At 46.0% G+C, this 20,032-nt stretch overlaps 1 protein-coding gene and 1 long non-coding RNA gene across 10 annotated transcripts in view; one reads left to right on the top strand and one right to left on the bottom strand.

The window, feature by feature from the left end:
• LOC143493444 (uncharacterized) overlaps positions 1-20,032 on the bottom strand; it is a 36,985-nt gene that overhangs the window by 8,235 nt on the left and 8,718 nt on the right. For 2 of the 9 annotated variants that reach the window (XR_013125429.1, XR_013125430.1), the window contains exon 5: positions 16,000-16,110. This is a non-coding gene — a long non-coding RNA (uncharacterized LOC143493444). Of the gene's footprint in view, positions 1-6,259; positions 8,303-11,512; positions 12,206-13,509; positions 15,487-15,507; positions 15,677-15,999; positions 16,111-20,032 lie in introns of those variants that run through there. The other 7 variants (XR_013125431.1, XR_013125437.1, XR_013125424.1 and 4 more) reach the window with 7 other exon arrangements.
• On the top strand, positions 3,147-5,647 carry dand5 (DAN domain family, member 5). Its single transcript, XM_076991866.1, has 2 exons — positions 3,147-4,732; positions 5,005-5,647. The coding sequence occupies exons 1-2, from the start codon at positions 4,253-4,255 to the stop codon at positions 5,275-5,277; spliced, it is 753 nt and encodes a 250-aa protein (XP_076847981.1). The 5' UTR covers positions 3,147-4,252; the 3' UTR covers positions 5,278-5,647.

Genomic DNA, 20,032 nt, shown 5'->3' with positions numbered 1-20,032 from the left:
ATCTCCCGTAATCCAGTTCTTATCATCACACAGTGATTCCTGACACCCTATCTAAGTTATGTTAATATGCAATGCTTTTGCACAATTCTGTCTCACACTGACTGTAGAGCGCTTTAGAGGTTTTATAATAAGTTCGATTGAAATAAATAAACACTGTCCTATTCACCAGTAACTGCACATAACCACAAACTGAAACTAGCAGTTCTAAAGAAGCTGATTAATAAGGCTCCGGTTAAAATGAGGTTTCTGACTAAACTCTCTTTCTGTGTGTGTGTGTGTGTGTGTGTGTGTGTGTGTGTGTGTGTGTGTGCGTGTGAAATATACAGGGAGAGGACAGATAGGGAGTGTGTGCTAAGAAGTACAGATTTAGAGTGGGGCGGGGGGAGATAAACTCTGTGGTCAGTGGCCCCTCTAGTGTATGCATGATCTAAAAAGATGGTGTGCATGTGTGCATGTACGCAGTTGAACAGCCAAAAAGAGCTGAGAGTCTAGAGCTCCACTCTCCTCCGTGGTTCTGAGCTGAGGGTCTAGAGCCCCACTCTCCCCCGTGGTTCTGAGCTGAGGGTCTAGAGCCCCACTCTCCCCCGTGGTTCTGGGCTGAGGGTCTAGAGCTCCACTCTCCTCCGTGGTTCTGAGCTGAGGGTCTAGAGCCCCACTCTCCTCCGTGGTTCTGAGCTGAGGGTCTAGAGCTCCACTCTCCCCTGTGGTTTCTTCCTGCTCATAGAGCCGCTCTCCGTGTCCTGAAGAGTGTGAACCTGATACAGTGTGGGTGGTGTTTCCAGTATCTGGCGCTGTGTCTTACCGACTAACTCTGTGCAGTAGGATTTGAGTGTGTGTGCACTGCTGCACAGACCCAGCTGTGTGAGGTCAGGTGCATCTGTGTTCAGTGTGAATGAGGGTTTAGCAGAGAGGACCAGGCAAGCGGGCACCGTAATGACTGCAGCTCTGCCACCTTTTAAAAAGAGATTCCCATCTGTCCCTCTCTCTCTCTCTCTCTCTCTCTCTCTCTCTCTCTCTCTCTCCCCCTTTCTCTCCCCCTCCCTTGATAAGTCTCATGCTGAGAAGTGTCATGGTTTCTGATACACACAGCCTTGTCCACAGCATCCAGAGAAATACTGATAGGTTGGTTAATGAAAACAATTTTAACAGATTCTCACTGCATCCATCTACATTGTATGCTACTTACTCAGCATATCTTTTGTACAGTGTTTTGTGCCCTGTCAGGTATCACGGTCAGGGACCCTTAGACCTGCCCTTTAGACCAGCCCCGTAGACCTGTCCTTTATACCAGCCCCTTAGACCTGCCCTTTAAACCAGCCTCTTAGACCAGTCCCAGTCCTGCCAGTGCCAACAGCAGTTCCACACCCACAGCAACAAGTAGCTGAACTAAAACCAAGCCTCAGGAAGAGGCTGTTCTGGTGGAGAATTTGACATAATCTCGGGAATAGACGTGTCGGCAGCGAATATGTTGCTCTGTCTCCCTCTGCTGGTGGAATGTGGGGTTATGTGACTAGAGCAGAGAGCGTATATATGGTATTTGGACTACGGTATTTGGACTAGACCTTTGGACCACATTTCCACACTTACTCGATTAAGTCCTGGTTGTCTAAGTTAATGTTAAATTCAGAATTTTATGTAACAGACTTATGTAACAAATGAACTGCATGATTATCAATAATATTGTAATTTATGTAAATCAAAATGAATTGTTTATAAATTCTTCAGCGTTGAATTTTTGAAAATGGAAAATGTTCAGGGGTTGGTCATTAGTAAAAATAACTGGGACCACTGCACAAAACAGCGTAGTTGTCTGCAATTTATTATTGTGTTTTGAATAGCTATGTTTTCCTGTTATGTTCAAAATGACCACAGTTGTGTGTTGATATTTTCTTGATACTTGATATTATCTTAGTAATGTTAATGGTAAATAGTAATGTGGGGAAAGAGATCAAACAATGTTTGTACATACATGCTGTAGAAAATCTGAATATGAATTTATTGCTGATTTATGAAATAAACTCTGAAATGTGCTACTATGTCTTGTAGTGTAAATCAGACACTTGTAAAGTACAGGTGTTAAATTTGCTGCACCAGAGTCTCCCTGTTCCTCCAGATCCATTCTCACACTCCTGGTCCATTCATACATATTTATCCTGTTCCACCTCCTAACACACCTGAGCCAGGATACATGAGTGCGTGAAAGTGTGTGTGTGTGTGTGTTTATGTGTTTGTCCATTTGTTAATCTACTTGTGTATCTATTTATTTTTAACATTAATGTTGTGAATAATGAAAGTGAAAGTCCAGCATTCACTATTAAAACCCAAATCCCAACTAGATCAAACCCCATCTACATAAAACCCTAGACTCTCTGGTCAAGGCTGACAACCCCTGTAAAAATGAAAAGCATCAGCTGGAGACTGTAAAAACTTAAAAAAAAAATAACTGAATGAAAACAGTACTCACCTGCGAGATATATACATAAAGAATTGACCTGGCGAATGATATGTCCTCAGGGATCAGACTGTGAAGCCTGGTGTGAACTACTTAACACTCACCAAATTCTTTTCACACACACACACACTTATATGTGTGTGTGTGTGTGTGTGTGTGTGTGTGTGTGTGTGTGTGTGTGTGTGAAAAGAATTTGGTTAACACTACTTAACACTCACCAAATTCTTTTCACACACGCACACACACACACACACACACACACACACATATATATATATATATATATATATATATCACACACACACACATATATATATATATATATATATATATATATATATATATATATATATATATATATATATATATATATATATATATATATATATATATATATATATATATATATATATATATATATATGTGTGTGTGTGTGTGTGTGTGTGTGTGTGTGTGTGTGTGAAAAGAATTTGGTGAGTGTTAAGTAGTTCACACCAGGCTTCACAGTCTGATCCCCGAGGACATATCATTCGCCAGGTCAATTCTTTACCCAGATGTTACCATGTCATGTTTAGAATCGACAACGATCGCAGAAATCGGTAATTACAGGCTTGATGTGTCCTGTAAATATGTTCTGATTTCTGCATTTGTGGTATTTCTTAAAAGAAACAAGTCCCCTGGATGTGGTGATTGCTTAATTCAATGCTAGCATCTTTTTTTGTATATCAGTGAATAAAATGTAGACCTACTCTACGTTTAGCTTTAAATACAACCGCACGCATTTTAAAACGTCGTAAATAAAACATTTTCGGCAGGCCTGCTTTTTTGTTAAATCTGTTAGTATTGTATTATGGTGTAGGGAAGCTGTTATTGTAGTAGTTTATGTGGTGCAGATTTTATATCAACAGTACAGATCTTACTATTTAAATGCTCCGTGTCGTATTCTTACCACGGAACATTGTTTTCCTGGGAAAATAAATAAAAAGGAGGAGAAAGGAAGTCAAAGATGCACGTGATGCATGATATGGAAACGGGGACCTCCCGCTGTGTCTTTAATGTTTTTTGAAGTACAAGTCGCAGGTGCAGCGTGTCCAGCGTCCGCGCGCAGGGGACACAGAGCTTAAACGTGCAGGTTGTAAACCTTGCTGAACCTCTCAGACTTTTTGAACTAATGTTTACACGAGAGTTCTTTCGGTCATAAACATATTACGCTTTTATAACACCAGGCATATCGTTTATTAACGATTATATTGATCATTCTAATCACTGTGCATCGGTTGCAATACGCATTTGAGATTTTAGGAGGCCGCTTAATGGCTTTATTCCCTATTTAATATTTGAATTTTTTGAGACCGACGGTTTTTATGGAAGATCGGGAGTTTAAAATGTGCAAATTGAAAATACTCTTATTCACGGTACTTATTTTTATTCCTTGGTTCTCACGGCCCGATCTGAGGAGAGTCTCACACTTGTCACCACCGTTCGAACTCACCTGTTGTAAAACCAAACCTTGTGTGAAATTTCCCTTGGCTTCCTATAGGGTAAGAGCACGATGTTGAAACGACATGAATTACTTTAGGACCAAATCCTGACGACCTTTATAAGTGCCAGGTACAAGACGTTAGCTCAGCAAAGACAGCAAGGAAACCATAAGCAACCTTGAACCGCACAGTGAGCACGTGGCGCGTTTTTGTGCCGATTTTCTCTGAGAAATCTAAGGTAGATATCATTATATTGTTTAATTAATTAAACCTCCCGCTGTGTTTTCGGCTGTATTTATGCTATACTTGTTTGAATAAGATGACAGCACTCATTAGTATCGTTTTCGCGGTGGCGCTGGTCATTGAAACATGCGCGTTCACGCACGACATTGCGGGATTTCTCAGACGCGCGCCCAGTGATTTCGAATCCTCCGGTAACGGACCTGACGAGCCTAGTCGGGGCTCGGTACGAGTCGTTAAGGTCAGTCCGCATTTTTTCAGGCAGGCTTCGGGCATATTCGGGAAACAAGCACAGTTCAGTCACGCGCCGCGTCGAAGCTCGTTCCCGGCCTTTTTGGGCCTCGGCCGGCCCGGGCCATCTAGTTCTTCAGGTAAACCAGTGGCCTCGGTCCCGTACCTGCACGGGAGATACACCGACACCGAGGCGAAGAAGAGACAAGGTCTGAAGATGTGGCAGAGGGTCATGCAGAAAAGCGAACAATCCAAAGAGGTCTTGGCGTTACCCATCAGCCCTAAAGACATTACCAAGCAAAGCTGCTCGGCGCTGTCCTTCACGCAGGTAATAGTGAATTACAGCTTTGCGCGTCACCTGTTAGTCGCGCTCACGTCGTTCTCGTGCACGAGCAGTATCTTGAGCTGATTTTAAGGAAGAGCTCATTTAGTCCAATTTAAAATCTGTATTTTTATGATAAATACTTCATCATATATTTGTCAGGGTGTTTTTTATCATGTTTTATATATAGACTGATGAGAATTGTACTGGAAATGTCACACGTTGGTCTTTTCCGTTTCTGTTGTTTAACCTACACAATGTTTTGTCCAAATTTGCAGCGGATAACGGAACAGGGGTGTGAGGCGGTCAACGTCCACAATAAGTTGTGCTTTGGCCAGTGCAGTTCTATGTTCGTGCCACCCAATGGAGAATCAAGCGGACACCGCAACACGCCGTGCTCGCGCTGCGCCCCGTCCCTCGCGCGCACTGTGCTCGTGCTCCTGCGGTGTGGAACACAGACGCGAGAGAAGCACGTGATGGTGGTGGAAGAGTGCAAATGTGAAACCGGTCGGGATGAAGAAAAAGTCGAGAGTGTGGCAACATACTTATAACGCATTTCACGCGTTTATAACTGCGTGCGCATGCGCGCGTGCTTGTAAGAGAGACAATAGAGCGCTTAACCATATTATGTTTAATAATATTATGTTTAAAAGAGGACCAAATTAGGTTCCTGACTTTCTCAGTTCCTGACTTTCTCAGCTAATCTGAAGTGCTCCAAACTGGAGCGTAAAAGCGTATTACAGCTACCGCCTGACATGGCGGAATACTTTTGTTAGACTTAACTGTGTGTACACGCGCTTCTCTGTAACCCTCTTCTCTATGTCATTGCATGCTTTTTCCAACAGATGTCGCAGCTGTACGACTGTTCTCAATTATATTGTAAACATTGACACTGTAACTGATTTTAAGTTATAAAGATAAATATTTATTTACACTGACGTCTGTTTTATTATTATTAAGTATGTTGACAGAAAATATATACTCATTCAAGAAATCCTACCAGGGTGTTCTTTTAATCTAGCCTATAAGTGTTTCTCTTTGTGTTCTTTCTTAAATAGGCAACTGGTAAAACTCGAAGGTTGAAGAACTGAAAAATTATTATAAAGGATAAAATTGAATACAAATACATACAAACATTTGAATCTTCCAGTGTTATAAATAAAGCAATACGGGTCTCGACACAATCTGAATAGATAAACATAAAAAAAAATGCACGTGCATTAATGTCATGAACCCGTAATAATGAATCAATAAAGCTACTTTGGTAGATTGCTTAATAACTGAATTAACTATATAAATATAATAGTATAAATGGTTTAGGGAAGCTGTTATTTTTACATTTTGTTATATTTTGTCAGGACAGATCGTAGCGAATGTCAACAACCACGTTTCCAGGACAATCCAGCACTTAATTAACTGCCTTAAATCAAATCCTCGTTCAACACATCCCCCTCCTAAATGCGTCTTTAAGTGTCGTTACGAGAAGAGTAAACACCGTTGTCCCCCCCCCCCCCCCCCCCCCACCTCCCCCTCTCTCGCAGTAGCCGAACTATTATACATAATCACTCTTTTCAGTACTGTGAGAATCCCTGTCCTCCTATAGGCCAGCTGCCACCGAGCCTTCTGAACGCTCCGCCAGAAAAAAGAAGAGTATTATTCATAGCTTTTCTGGCACCTGGCGCGGGAAAAGTTTACTCATCCTATACGAAATGCCCTCGAGGGAAAACAAGGGGCCGCTTCACATCGCCTTGGCAGGCTGTCAAAATCGTTGCTAACTGCCATTTGAAAGTAAATAGCGTGACGCGTCAGTGCCGACACTGTTAGTCCCCAACCCCCAATACCGTGGCGCTCTCTGAACACGCCGCTCTTTTCACGTTACTACTTATTACTTATGTCTGCAGGCAGCTTACCTTGTGATAACACACAGAAGAGAGGGAATAATGAACAATAAACCAGTGAGTTTGGATTTCAGTAAGCCACTAAACGCGTCGTTGTGGACGCGCTTCGACGTTCCCAGGACGTGACTGCGCACGGTAGGGAACCGCGTCTGATTGAGGCGCGTTCCCGTGCCAAGGACCGCTGCTCTGGGAGATATAACCATCGGCGGGCCTCGCTAAATGAGCTCGTTATCGCTTAAAAGGTACAAATGACAACAGGGCTGCAGTTATGTGCGGATGAGCAAACAAGGAAGAGCAGGCTAATTGAGCTGGGATCGCGCAGCAGAGAGACGCGCCATTAAAGGCACATTAGAGAAAAGTGGCCAATGTTCTTCTGAAGCAAAGGGCCAGACAAACGTCATGGTTTAAGACATCAGCTGCCATTTCACACGTTTACTCTTGGGATGGCAGTGGGTTTGCGAAATTTCAGACAGCATTCGTGTGCATTCATATTGGGAATAATGTCCACGAATAGCATGCTCTGTAATTCTGTGGTCTATTGGTCCATCATAGCTGTATGTAAACCTCAGACCAGGCCCACTGCACCAACTCGTCCATCCTAGATTCTCTGCAGCCAGACAGAGAAAAGTTTCTCGGCATGAAATCCGTGACGGCTCCACCCCACGCTGAGCCCAGCACCCCCCCCCCCCCCACCTCCCCCCGAGAGCACTCCAGTTGGACCTGCTGCATATTGAATCTGTTTAACTACATGGCATCAGGCTGCAGCCTTTGAACTGTGGTCCTGGTTCTGATGCCGGGCCAGGCGTGGGTGGCGAGCCGCTTGGACCCGCACATGGAGCGCGCAGGGGGCGGGGCTCTGCCCACCCGCCTAAGGCTCTTCAGACCCAAATGCCAAGGTAAGGTTAAGGGGCATCTCCGCGGCGACGGGGTGCCCAGGAGCAGGTGGGTAAGGTTGGCACACACTGGCCGCAGGGAGACGACGCCGCAGGGCATTGCCAGCTTGCATTGCATCATGGGATAGACACAATGGAGGATTTAGAATGCAGAGAAGAGACCGCTAATGAGCCTGTTTGGAGATGTCTCTCACACACGCACACACATGCAGGATATTTGGGTGTGAGCGCACGTGTGTGTGCTTGCATGTGTGTGTGTGTCAGCTGTGTCTTTTTAACTAATCAGAGAGTGGGGAACTGAAAGTTCAGCACCCTTCTAACTTCCTGCTGTTTGAAAACTCTGTGAATGGGGACTCACATGGACTAATCTATATGTGCAGCTGTGTTCTCATGGAGTACCTAATGGAGAACACACACACACACACACACACACTAACACACACACGCACGCGCTTTACTCACCCTTAGATTAAGACCTGCGAGTTGCAAGTTGTGCCACTTGACGACTCTAATTCCTCTAATTAAGTTAATTAAGAGTTGGCACTAACGAGGGCACCCTGGGCAGACGTGGATCATGCTGTGCTGTCATCTGTCTCTCCTCCTGAGTCCCGCCGCCCCCACCACACGCCCGCTGCCGTCGCCCCGCGTGCCGTACACGTGACCAGGTGTGCCAAGGTGGACAGGCATCATGGATCACGGGCCCGCTTGACCCGGGAGAACCCAGTCGGGAGCAAGGACAGATCTGGGAGGCCGGGCTGCTACGAATGCACGTGAGTGTGGAACTGCTGTAGGGTCACGTGACAGAGAAAGTGAACGACAGAAAGACGGAAGAAATTATTAGAACAGTCTGGGAAAGAGAGAGAGAGAATGACGGACAAGAAACAAGGAGAGGTAGGGAGAGAGACAAACACATAAAAAACTACACACCCTACACTAGCACACTTACCACATCCATCATTACATATAATCATTGTCTCTATCCTGTTAATAGATTTACTGTTATTACAGATTGTTGGACTGACTACATTATCTTATCTAGTTTATTATATTTTTCATATATATATTTTTTAATATTATTATTTTGTTCGACTATTAAAACCACCATTGTCATCATTAACCTAAAAACATTTATTTACACATAGCATTTTCAGCTCCAAACTCATTGCTTTGGCAAAATTGCGCTGATACCGTCATAGCAATAAAGTTTTCCTGAACTGAACAGATTTGAGTTGGATTTTAAGTGGACAAAACAGGAGAAAAGGTGTAGAGAAGATGGTGGTCCAGAACGTGGACGAAAGACGGGAGGGCCGAGAGAGGAAGACAAGAGGAAGACAAGAAGTGGTGGGGGAGCCATTTTGGTTCTACAAAGCGCGGGCTCTGAGAGGAAGAACACAAGACCGTCCGCTGCTGCGGACAGCTGTGGAACCTCCCGGCACCAGAACGATTCTGGCAAGTGTGTTAACGTGCAGGAGTGTGTCACATCTGTGTCAGAACCACGGCTATCTAGAGGAAGATTTCCACACAAAGAGGGGAGGGAGAAATAGAGAGAGAGGCGGAGTGATGGAGGGAGACAGAGAGGGATGGATAGGGGCAGGAAGAGGGGGGTGTATAGAGGGAGCGAGAAAAAGGAAAAACAAATTTAATTGAACTGGGAAAAGGGATGATACTGGTTGGTTCTCTTTCTCTCTCATTGCCCTTCCTAGCCAGACCAAACTAATCCAACTTGTCAGTGCCTGCATGAAGATAAATGACATAATTAGAGCTTCTCTGTCATCAATTAAACATCCTGGTTTGTATGAGTTCTCAACAAAAAGGCAGGCAACAGTATAGTCACGATTCCAGACTGGACTGTTTACACTCCAATTGGCACAAATATCTAGATTACGAATGGCAGTTTGTTCCATATTGGCTGGAATGCATTTGTACATATTTTAATGCCTTTTTATAATTCCACGTTTTCATTACTAGTGTTTTGCATTCATTTTATTAGTTTAATGGTAAACTACACCTAATCACACACACACACACACACACACACACACACAAGGCCAAGGAAAGGGAGGTGAGTCATAGGGCTGAGCTTTAGAGAGTGCAGGTGGTGGTAAGCTGGCATGGACTATGCCCACTGTCCCCACTTGATGCCAACACACACAACCACACACACACACACACACAACCACACACACACACACACAACCACACACACACACACACACACACACACAATGCCAATGCCAATGCCATCTGTCATCACTGAGAACATCTGCAGCCCAAGGTGCCCTTGTCACCCACAGTTAAAGTAACGTGTGTGTGTGTGTGTGTGTGTGTGTGTGGGTGGGGGGGGGGGGGGGGTGACAATGGCACATCATGTAGTTCCTGAAAAACATGACACACACACACACACACACAGATATATATGCATATAACATGCATCTGTATGTGCTCTTTAGTACAGATTGTTTTTTATTTTCCATCTGTTTTTATCCTTTTTGTCACTATTTCACCATTTCACTTCCCACTCTGATCAATGTTCCTCCTGTCCACCTGTTCTCTGTCTCTCTCCCTCCCTCTCTGTCTCTCTATCTCTCTCCTTCCCTCCCTGTCTCTCTATCTCTCTCCCTCCATCCCTCCCTCTGTCTCTCTCTCTCTCTCCCTCCCTCCCTCCCTGTCTCTCTATCTCTCTCCCTCCATCTATCTCTCTCTATCTTCTCTCTATCTCTCTCCCTTCCTCTCTCTATCTTTCTCTCTCCCTCCCTCTGTCTCTCTCTCCACCTTTCTCTCACTCTCACTCCCTCTGTCTCTCCCTGTCTCTCACTCTCCCTCTCTAAATTTGCACAAATTGCTACTCAATGTGTGTTTTAGTTTATTTAGTCTTAACTTGATTATGAATACAGGAGCAAAGCTAACAGATAGACACACACACACACACACACACACACACACACACACACACACACACACACACACACACACACACACACACACACACACACACACACACACACACACACACAGAACAAGTGCATGGGGGTGGGCGAATACCCTTCAGGATGAGCCAGGCACATTATGGCATCTAACTTTAACACGCAGCCCTGCGAGACGGATGCCTCCCTGTAGCCTTGCCTCCTCCCAGCGTCCTGCTCCAGCGTCCTGCTCCACTGTCCTGCTCCAGCGTCCTGCTTTACTGTCCTGCTCCAGCGTCCTGCTCCACTGTCCTGCTCCAGCGTCCTGCTTTACTGTCCTGCTCCAGCGTCCTGCTCCACTGTCCTGCTCCAGCGTCCTGCTCCACTGTCCTGCTCCACTGTCCTGCTCCAGCGTCCTGCTCCAGCGTCCTGCTCCACTGTCCTGCTCCAGCGTCCTGCTCCAGCGTCCTGATCACTGTCCTGCTCCAGCATCCTGCTTTACTGTCCTGCTGCAGCGTCCTGTTCCACTGTCCTGCTCCAGCGTCCTGTTCCACTGTCCTGCTGCAGCGTCCTGTTCCAATGTCCTGCTCCAGCGTCCTGCTTCACTGTCCTGCTCCAGCATCCTGCTTCACTGTCTGTCCTGCTACAGCGTCCTGCTCCACTGTCCTGCTGCAGCGTCCTGTTCCACTGTCCTGCTCCAGCGTCCTGCTTCACTGTCCTGCTCCAGCGTCCTGCTTCACTGTCTGTCCTGCTCCAGCATCCTGTTCCACTGTCCAGCTCCAGCTTCCTGTTCCACTGTCCTGCTCCAGCGTCCTGCTTCACTGTCCTGCCCCAGTGTCCTGCTTCAGCATCCTGCTCCACTGTCCTGCTCCAGCGTCCTGCTCCACCGTCCTGCTCCACTGTCCTGCTCCAGCGTCCTGCTTCACTGTCCTGCTCCAGCATCCTGTTCCACTGTCCTGCTCCACCGTCCTGCTCCACCATCCTGCTCCACTGTCCTGCTCCAGCGTCCTGCTCCACTGTCCTGCTCCACTGTCCTGCTCCAGCGTCCTGCTCCACTGTCCTGCTCCACTGTCCTGCTCCAGCATCCTGCTCCACTGTCCTGCTCCAGCGTCCTGCTCCACTGTCCTGCTCCACTGTCCTGCTCCACTGTCCTGCTTCAGCGTCCTGATCACTGTCCTGCTCCAGCGTCCTGCTCCACTGTCCTGCTCCAGCGTCCTGCTTCACTGTCCTGCTCCAGCGTCCTGCTCCACTGTCCTGCTCCAGCATCCTGCTTTACTGTTCTGCTGCAGCGTCCTGTTCCACTGTCCTGCTGCAGCGTCCTGTTCCACTGTCCTGCTCCAGCGTCCTGTTCCACTGTCCTGCTCCACTGTCCTGCTCCAGCGTCCTGATCACTGTCCTGCTCCAGCATCCTGCTTTACTGTTCTGCTGCAGCGTCCTGTTCCACTGTCCTGCTGCAGCGTCCTGTTCCACTGTCCTGCTCCAGCGTCCTGTTCCACTGTCCTGCTCCACTGTCCTGCTCCAGCGTCCTGATCACTGTCCTGCTCCAGCATCCTGCTTTACTGTTCTGCTGCAGCGTCCTGTTCCACTGTCCTGCTGCAGCGTCCTGTTCCACTGTCCTGCTCCAGCATCCTGTTCCACTGTCCAGCTCCAGCTTCCTGTTCCACTGTCCTGCTCCAGCGTCCTGCTTCACTGTCCTGCTTCAGCATCCTGCTCCTGCGTCCTGCTTCACTGTCCTGCTCCACTGTCCTGCTCCACTGTCCTGCTCCAGCGTCCTGCTCCAGCGTCCTGCACAAGAAACATGAGCAGGCCCAAGGCAGCTGTCAGACGCACACACAGTCCCTCTCCTTGTCTGTAGTCTTTCACTGTGAAGAGTTTGTTTTGGTTGTCTTTATTCGGTTCAATCAGTTTTTGAAGCCATGTGTTGATGTGTGTGTGTGTGTGTGTGTGTGTGTGTGTGTGTGTGTGTGTGTGCGTGCGTGCGTGCGTGCGTGCGTGCGTGCGTGCGTGCGTGCGTGCGTGCGTGTGTGTGTGTGTGTGCGCGCGTGTGTGTGTGTGTAAAGCAGATGGCAACACTGGCCTGTTCTGTTGTGATATGAAATCTGTTCAGCACTGTTGTCCATGTGTGTGAGTAAACCCTGACCTCATGGGCTGTAGCCTAGCACTGACCTCAACATATTGTTACACCTCCTTTCCAGGAAAATGCATGATTCACATAATTGAATAATGGTTAATTTTACGTTCTTTAAAAATTCCTTCGGTATTCTCACATTTGCCATTAACCCAGTATCTCTCTCTCTCTCTCTCATATATATATATATATATATATATATATATATATATATATATATATATATATATATATATATATATATATATATATAGTTATAGGCGTAACTTTCTGAAGGACTGGTGTGGACATGTCCCCACCAATTTTGGCCCGACAGGGACAGTCCCCACCAAAATTTTGCACAATTTCTTTCCTTTCCATGTGTCTACATTTGCAGAGAGGAACTCAGACAGCATCAGCTGTGTGATCAAAACGTTTTCGCACAGTACATGAGTGCTTTATGTCCGCCGCAGCTCCCGCTGTGATATGAGTCATATGATTGGTGGTGGCTATCAGTCCGTACGTAGCTAACTTACGTGATAGCAACGCAGAACGTAGCAGAGTCAGTCACAAAAATTTCACCAGTAGCTAATGTGCTTAAAATGCCACCAATTTTTTTTTACAAAATAAGACGGTAATATTTAATGTAGACTGTTGTCCTTACTACTATTAGGCAAAAGCCAGTCAGCTTAGTTCTTCAGGGGAGGATCAGGACACAGGTTTGCAGGTAACAGTGCAGGCAATGTGAAAATATTCAATATGCAGTAAGTGTAAGACTGAGGACATTTTAAGTTATAGTACTAGTTTTCTAAATGATGAAAATTATATTTTATATAATTTTGGTTATGGAAAGGTTGTGTTTTCAAATGTAGGCAAGCATTAAACAAAAAAATCTACCATTCACATGTATGTAAGAATGTGCCTTCCAGACACGACAGAGGACACCCCCACCCTCCCCCAAAAAAAAAAAAAAATCCTTTATCCTTCATGTCATAGATTCAACAAGGTACTGGAAACATTCCTCAGAGAGTCTGGTCCATATTGACATGATAGCATCACGCAGTTGCTGCAGATTTGTCGGCTGCACATCCATGATGTGAATCTCCCCTTCCACCACATCCCAAAGGTGTTCTATTGGACTGAGATCTGATGACTGTGGAGGCCATTTGAGTACAGTGAACTCATTGTCGTGTTCAAGAAACCAGTCTGAGATGATTCACGCTTTATGACATGACGCGTTATGCTGCTGGAAGTAGCCATCAGAGGATGAGTACACTGTAGTCATAAAGGGATGGACATGGTCAGCAACAATACTTTGGTAGGCTGTGGCATTGACACAATGCTTAATTGGTACTAATGGGCCCAAAGTGTGCCAGGAATATATCCCCCACACCATTACACCACCACCACCAGCCTGAACCGTTGATACAAGTCAGGATGGATCCATGCTTTCATGCTGTTGATACCAATTGTAGCCTCAGTTTCCTGTTCTTAGCTGACAGGAGTGACACCCAGTGTGGTCTTCTGCTACTGTAGACCATCCGCCTTAAGGTTCGACGTGTTGTGCATTCAGAGATGCTCTTCTGCATGTCTCAGTTGTATCTGATTATTTGAGTTACTGTTGGTGTTCTGTCAGCTCAAACCAGTCTGGTCATTCTCCTCTGACCACTGGCTTCTACAAGGCATTTGCGCCCACAGAACTGCCACTCACTGAATACTGTCTCTTTTTCGGACCATTCGCTGTAAACCCTAGAGATGGTTTAGCATGAAAATCCCAGTAGATCAGCAGTTTCTGAAATACTCAGACCAGCCCGTCTGGCACCAATAACCATGCCACAGTCAAAGCACCTTTCATCCCCATTCTGATGCTCAGTTTGAACTGCAGCAGACTGTCTTGGCCATGTCTACATGCCTAAATGCATTGAGTTGCTGCCATGTGATTGGCTGATTTGACATTTGCGTTAATGAGCAGTTGGACAGGTGTACCTAATAAAGTGGCCGGGTGAGTGTATATACACACTATATTCGCTCACCCATCCAAATGATCGGAATGATCAGGTGTTCCCATCACTTCCATGACCACAGGTGTATAAAATTAAGCACCTACGCATGCAGACTGTATTTACAAACATGTGTGAAAGAATGGCTTGCTCTCAGGAGCTCAGTGAATTCCAGTGTGGAACTGTGAGGAGATGCCACCTGTGCAGCAAATCTAGTCGTGAAATTTCCTCGCTTCTAAATATTCCACTTTCAACTGTCAGCTGTATTATAAGAACATGGAAGTGTTTGGGAATGACAGCAACTCAGGCATGAAGTGGTGGGCCACGTAAACTGACGGAGCGGGGTCAGCGGACGCTGAAGCGCATAGTGCAAAGAGGTCGCCAACTTTCTGTAGAGTCAATCAGTACAGACATCCGCATTTCGTGTGGCCTTCAGATTAGCTCAAGAACAGTGCGTAGAGAGCTTCATGGAATGAGTTTCCATGGTTGAGCAGCTGCATCCAAGCCATACATCACCAAGAGCAACGCAAAGCATCGGATGCAGTGGTGTAAAGCACAACGTCACTGGACTCTAGAGCCGTGGAGGCATGTTCTCTGGAGTGACGAATCACGCTTCTCCATCTGGCAATCTGATGGACGAATCTGGGTTTGGTGGTTGCCAGGAGAACGGTACTTGTGACTGCATTGTGCCAAGTGTAAAGTTTGGTGGAGGGGGGATTATGGTATGGGGTAGTTTTTCAGGAGCTGGGCTTGGCCCCTTAGTTCCAGTGAAAGGAACTCTGAATGCTTCAGCATACAAAGACATTTTGGACAATTCCATGCTCCCAACTTTGTGGGAACAGTTTGGAGCTGGCCCCTTCCTCTTCCAAGCAAGGTCCATAAAGGCATGGATGGCAGAGTCTGTTGTGGATGAACTTGTCTGGCCTGCACAGAGTTCTGACCTCAACCCGATAGAACACCTTTGGGATTAATTAGAGCAGAGACTGAGAGGCAAGCCTTCTTGTCCAACTTCAGTATGTGACCACACAAATGCACTTCTGGAAGAATGGTCAAAAACTTAAACACACTCCTAGTGTGTTTGTGGACAGCCTTCCCAGAAGGTTTTAAGCTGTTCTAGCAGCAAAGGGTGGATCAACGTCATATTAAACACTATGGATTGGAATAGGATGTCACTTAAGCTCATATATGAGTCAAAGAAGGTGAGCAAATACTTTTGGCAATATAGTGTATATATACACACACAAAAACATACATACACAGGGCCAGAGTGGGCCTCTTTATCAACCCATCTATATAATGTTTAACATATACATAATGTTTTGCAAATGTTTTCAGCAACTCACCAACAGTTCAAATGTATTTTTAAGATCTAACAAAGATATAGCTTAATGGTGGTTTAATTAGTCTTAATTAATCAATCTCATTACCCTTAAATATTTCATGAACACTGTAAACAATAAGCAGGTACATACCTACATCTTTAATCGGTCCGGCACCATCTGCTCAGCTCGTGTATGACGGCCAGTTCGGTTTTCCAGTCAACCATGCCAGTCATAGTCGTTTGCATGCGCAAAACGTGGGTCCTAAACACACGTTAGAAGTAGGCGTTAATTTTGTCTGCTTAATTTCTTTGACTGTCGTTTTTTTTAAGAATCTTATAATTTCAGTACCCCAAGATGACCCAGGCCTGTACACACAGCTGTACGCCAGCAAGGTAACAGTCGTTGGGTAAGTGTCGAAAACATTCTGTTCGCTGCTCACTGTGGGTTTTCATAATAATAATAATTGCTCTCATTTTGCAAGCTGAGAAGATTATAAGAAATAACTTTACTGGATTCCACGCCCCTTTCTGATAGGATTCAGAGAGCGAGAATCATAATTTAATCCTCTTTTAAAAGATTAAACAGGTTCCGTTATGAAAATTGAATATTTTACTTTTCGTGAGAAAGCTATAACCCGTGGCTGGGATCATCCACGCTCAAGGATCTCTTCAGTAATCATATACTGTATGTTATCTGCAGCACGATAAAGTCATACTGATTTAGCGTAATGTTGTCGAAGTAACGTGGACCATCCTAGTGTATTCACAATAATGTAGCCGGTATTTCAGGACACTCACACACACACACACTCGCGCGCGCATTAACGTACGTCACGACGGTTTAGATACGATTGAAAATGCAATACGGATGTGATGTGCCTTGAAACCCAAAGGAGGGCGCCAGAGACCCTCAGGAAATACAGAAAGCGTCACACGGGGATCTGACCTTTTGTGGACATGTGGAAGCATTCTATGTACAGTTGAAGACAGAGAGAAATTGTAATCTCATAGTACTGACACTTTGCAGTTCCCGGTAGGCTGAGGTGGCTGTAACACACACACACACACACACACACACACACACACACACACACACACACACACACACACACACATAATGCACTGCTGCTCACAAATACCATGGCAACCTCATGTCTTTAGTAAGAGAAGTTGATGTATGCCAAACAAAAACCATGGTAACTTAAAAAAAAACTACGTTGTGTTGCCCAGAAACGTTGGTTATTATAGCCAACCAGAGAGTAGTGAGAGTGGGAGGGACTCTAGAGGACAACACTGTATTTCAGGACACAGCTGAATTTAACAGGCCTCAGATCAGGCGGGGATAGAGTGTTCTAATTCCATAGAGTGTTCTAATTCTATTTATTATATAGAAATGTAAGTATGTTGTGTGTGTGTATGTGTGTGTGAGGGCATTTGCATATTGCCCAGGGTTATGTAGCCCTAGTTTAACAGGCCACAGACCCTTGCTCCTCAGAATCACAGAGGTAGCGTTATAACTCCCTGTGGTTTACATCCCTTGGTGAGAAAATGTGTGTGTATGTGTGTGTGTGTGTGTGTGTGTGTGTGTGTGTGTGTGTGTGTGCGCGCGTGTATTTCCATATTGCCCAGGGTAATGTGGCTTGATGCCCACTCTCAGCTATGCATTTATATATGTGTGTGTGTGTGTGTGTGTGTGTGTGTGTATGTGTGTAAGCTTGAGCGTACGTGGGGGTAGATGAGACCCAGAACCGCTTTCACAAAAGTGCCCTGTGTACTGCTCTTTAATTCTGCCAAATTAGTACCCTACTGTAGCCCCCCTAAACACACGCACACACACACACACACACACACACACACACACACACACACACACACACACACACACACACACAGGCATACAAACACACGTGCGGGCACACAAACACACATGCATGCACACAAACATATGTACACACACACACACACACGCTCACACACACATGCACACAAATTTTGCTTCTGTGTTCATAACACCAGTCTACACCATTTCCCAGTAAAGTCTTTCTCTTATTCACACATGCTAGTGACTAATATACTAGTTTCTTTTACACGCACAAACACACACACACATTCAAAACAGCACACACATACACACACATTCAAGACAATACATGCATACAATTCGTCCTTTCCCAAACCCACACACGTGAAGATGTACAGATGATCGTACAATACATGTACGCACACACACAGACAACAGACACACACATGTACGCTCGCTCACACGCACTTTCTCACAGTCCTCTTGCCAAATCGAACAGTCTACCATCTGCATTCACACAGTCAGTCTCCCCCCAACGAGTGTGTCTGGGAGCGGCGGAACAATACAGCCAGCGGCCCTTCAATGGTCCACCGGGCCACCGGACCTCTTCCTTCTCATAATGAGCCCTCTCCCCTCTGCCCTTTATGCTATACGTTATGCTGGCTGGAGATACAGTAAGTGTTGGGCCAGCTTCACCTCTGAAGCCCCTCCCACTCCGGAAGAGGCCAGGCCCCTCTCACGCTGCACGGGCCGGACACGGGCTTGTGGGTACGCCGGCCTTCGGTCTTGGTGCTGACGTCCCGCGGTCTCTGATCAACGTGGCTCACGGTGAAACGGCAGCATGTGCCCAGGCTGAAAGGAACACTGGATAAAAGTTAAAAGGGACCTAAACGTGACTCGTTATCCTGGCGAATGTAACGCAGTTATGATGGACAGGGCAGCTTAATGCTTGTTGAAAGGAAGGGCTGTGTCCCAGTTTGTTGTTAGGGCCCTGTTTTTATTTGGGCCCCTCTGTGCCGTCCGGTAATGGTTGTGCTTGAGAAGATATGGAAATAGGAGGTGGTGGCATTGTGCTAGGATTGGGGAGAGGCCAGCCATGTATGGAACAGGAGATAGCTGTTTCTCATCGAGGCAGATTAGGGACATTTTCATGGTTTAATTCACAGGTTTAATACATCACTATGGGTGAATGTGAAACGTACACTCCGAGCTCCGCTTGCCCCTTATTTTATATTGATGACTGTGTGTGTATGTGTGAGAAGCAGAAGGCATGGAGTGCTCTGTGCGCTAATCCGTTCTCTCCCCAGCATCTGGAGCACTGGGGGCACACACACACACACACACACACACACACACACACACACACACACACACACACACACACAAGGAGCTATCTGGGGCAGCAGAAGGCCCAGGCAAGAGTTTGCCCAGTGTTGGCACCACAGCCAGGCACTGGAGCTTATGACACAGAGGTGTGTGTGTGTGTGTGTGTGTGTGTGTGTGTGTGTGTGTGTGTGTGTGTGTGTGTGTGTGTGTGTGTGTGTGTGTGTTATAGTTTGCCTGGGCACATTCCAGTTCTTCTGTAGTATATGTCTGTATGAGGTAGTAGACAAGGAGAGGTAGAGAAAGAGAGTGAGAGAGAGAGAGAGAGAGAGAGAGAGAGAGAGAGAGAGAGAGAGAGAGTGAATATAGTACTACGTTTGAGCTTCTCTGTTTAAAGCCCCCCCTCCCCCCTTCTCTTCCCAGATGCCCAGGTCAGAATGCAACAGCTGGTTCTCCATTTGCTGCGACCAAGTGTTGCCACAGATTGGTGTGTGTGTGTGTGTGTGTGTGTGTGTGTGTGTGTGTGTGTGTAAGAACAGTTTTATTGATTCATCATAAATATTCATTGCTTCAACTGCATTTTTAGCCAAATGATTCTCATTTATGCTTTGGAGTCTCTGTCTGTTTCTTCCTCCCATGGTCCTGTTCTCCTCTACCATTACGTTCTGTTCCTAAACTCTTTTTCCAGGTCCTTCTTCTCATCTATGTCCTATTTACTGTGTAACCAGTTCATTTTTGCATCGATTGCTCATTGACCAGTTTCTTGTTTGCATTTCTCATTTGTAACTCCTTTAACTTTTTATACAGAAGAAAAGAAAATGGGGAGCCAATAGAAATGCTGGCTGAGGTGAGACCCCCTCTCAGAGAGAGAGAGAGAAGGAGGAGAGAGAGAGAGAATGAGGGGAGGGTAGGAGAGAGATAGATAGATAGAGAGAGGTTGATTTGTGATGGATTAGAAGAGGACAGGGCCAGGAATCTCAAAGTGGGGAGGGGGGGTAGAGAGAAGAAGAGAGGAGAGGAGGACAGAGAGAGGAGGAGAGGGATGGAGGGAGAGAGAGAG

This window comes from Brachyhypopomus gauderio, unplaced genomic scaffold (genome assembly GCF_052324685.1).
Source record: "Brachyhypopomus gauderio isolate BG-103 unplaced genomic scaffold, BGAUD_0.2 sc86, whole genome shotgun sequence".
Lineage (NCBI taxonomy): Eukaryota > Metazoa > Chordata > Actinopteri > Gymnotiformes > Hypopomidae > Brachyhypopomus > Brachyhypopomus gauderio.
The sequence above is the reverse complement of the archived record's forward strand: the minus strand, read 5'-3'. Positions and strand labels throughout refer to the sequence as shown.

Coding starts and splice junctions, on each gene's coding strand:
- dand5 (XM_076991866.1), top strand. CDS start 4,253: ATGACAGCACTCATTAGTATCGTTTTCGCGGTGGCGCTGGTCATTGAA. Junction 4,733..5,004: donor CGGCGCTGTCCTTCACGCAG/GTAATAGTGAAT, acceptor CCAAATTTGCAG/CGGATAACGGAACAGGGGTG.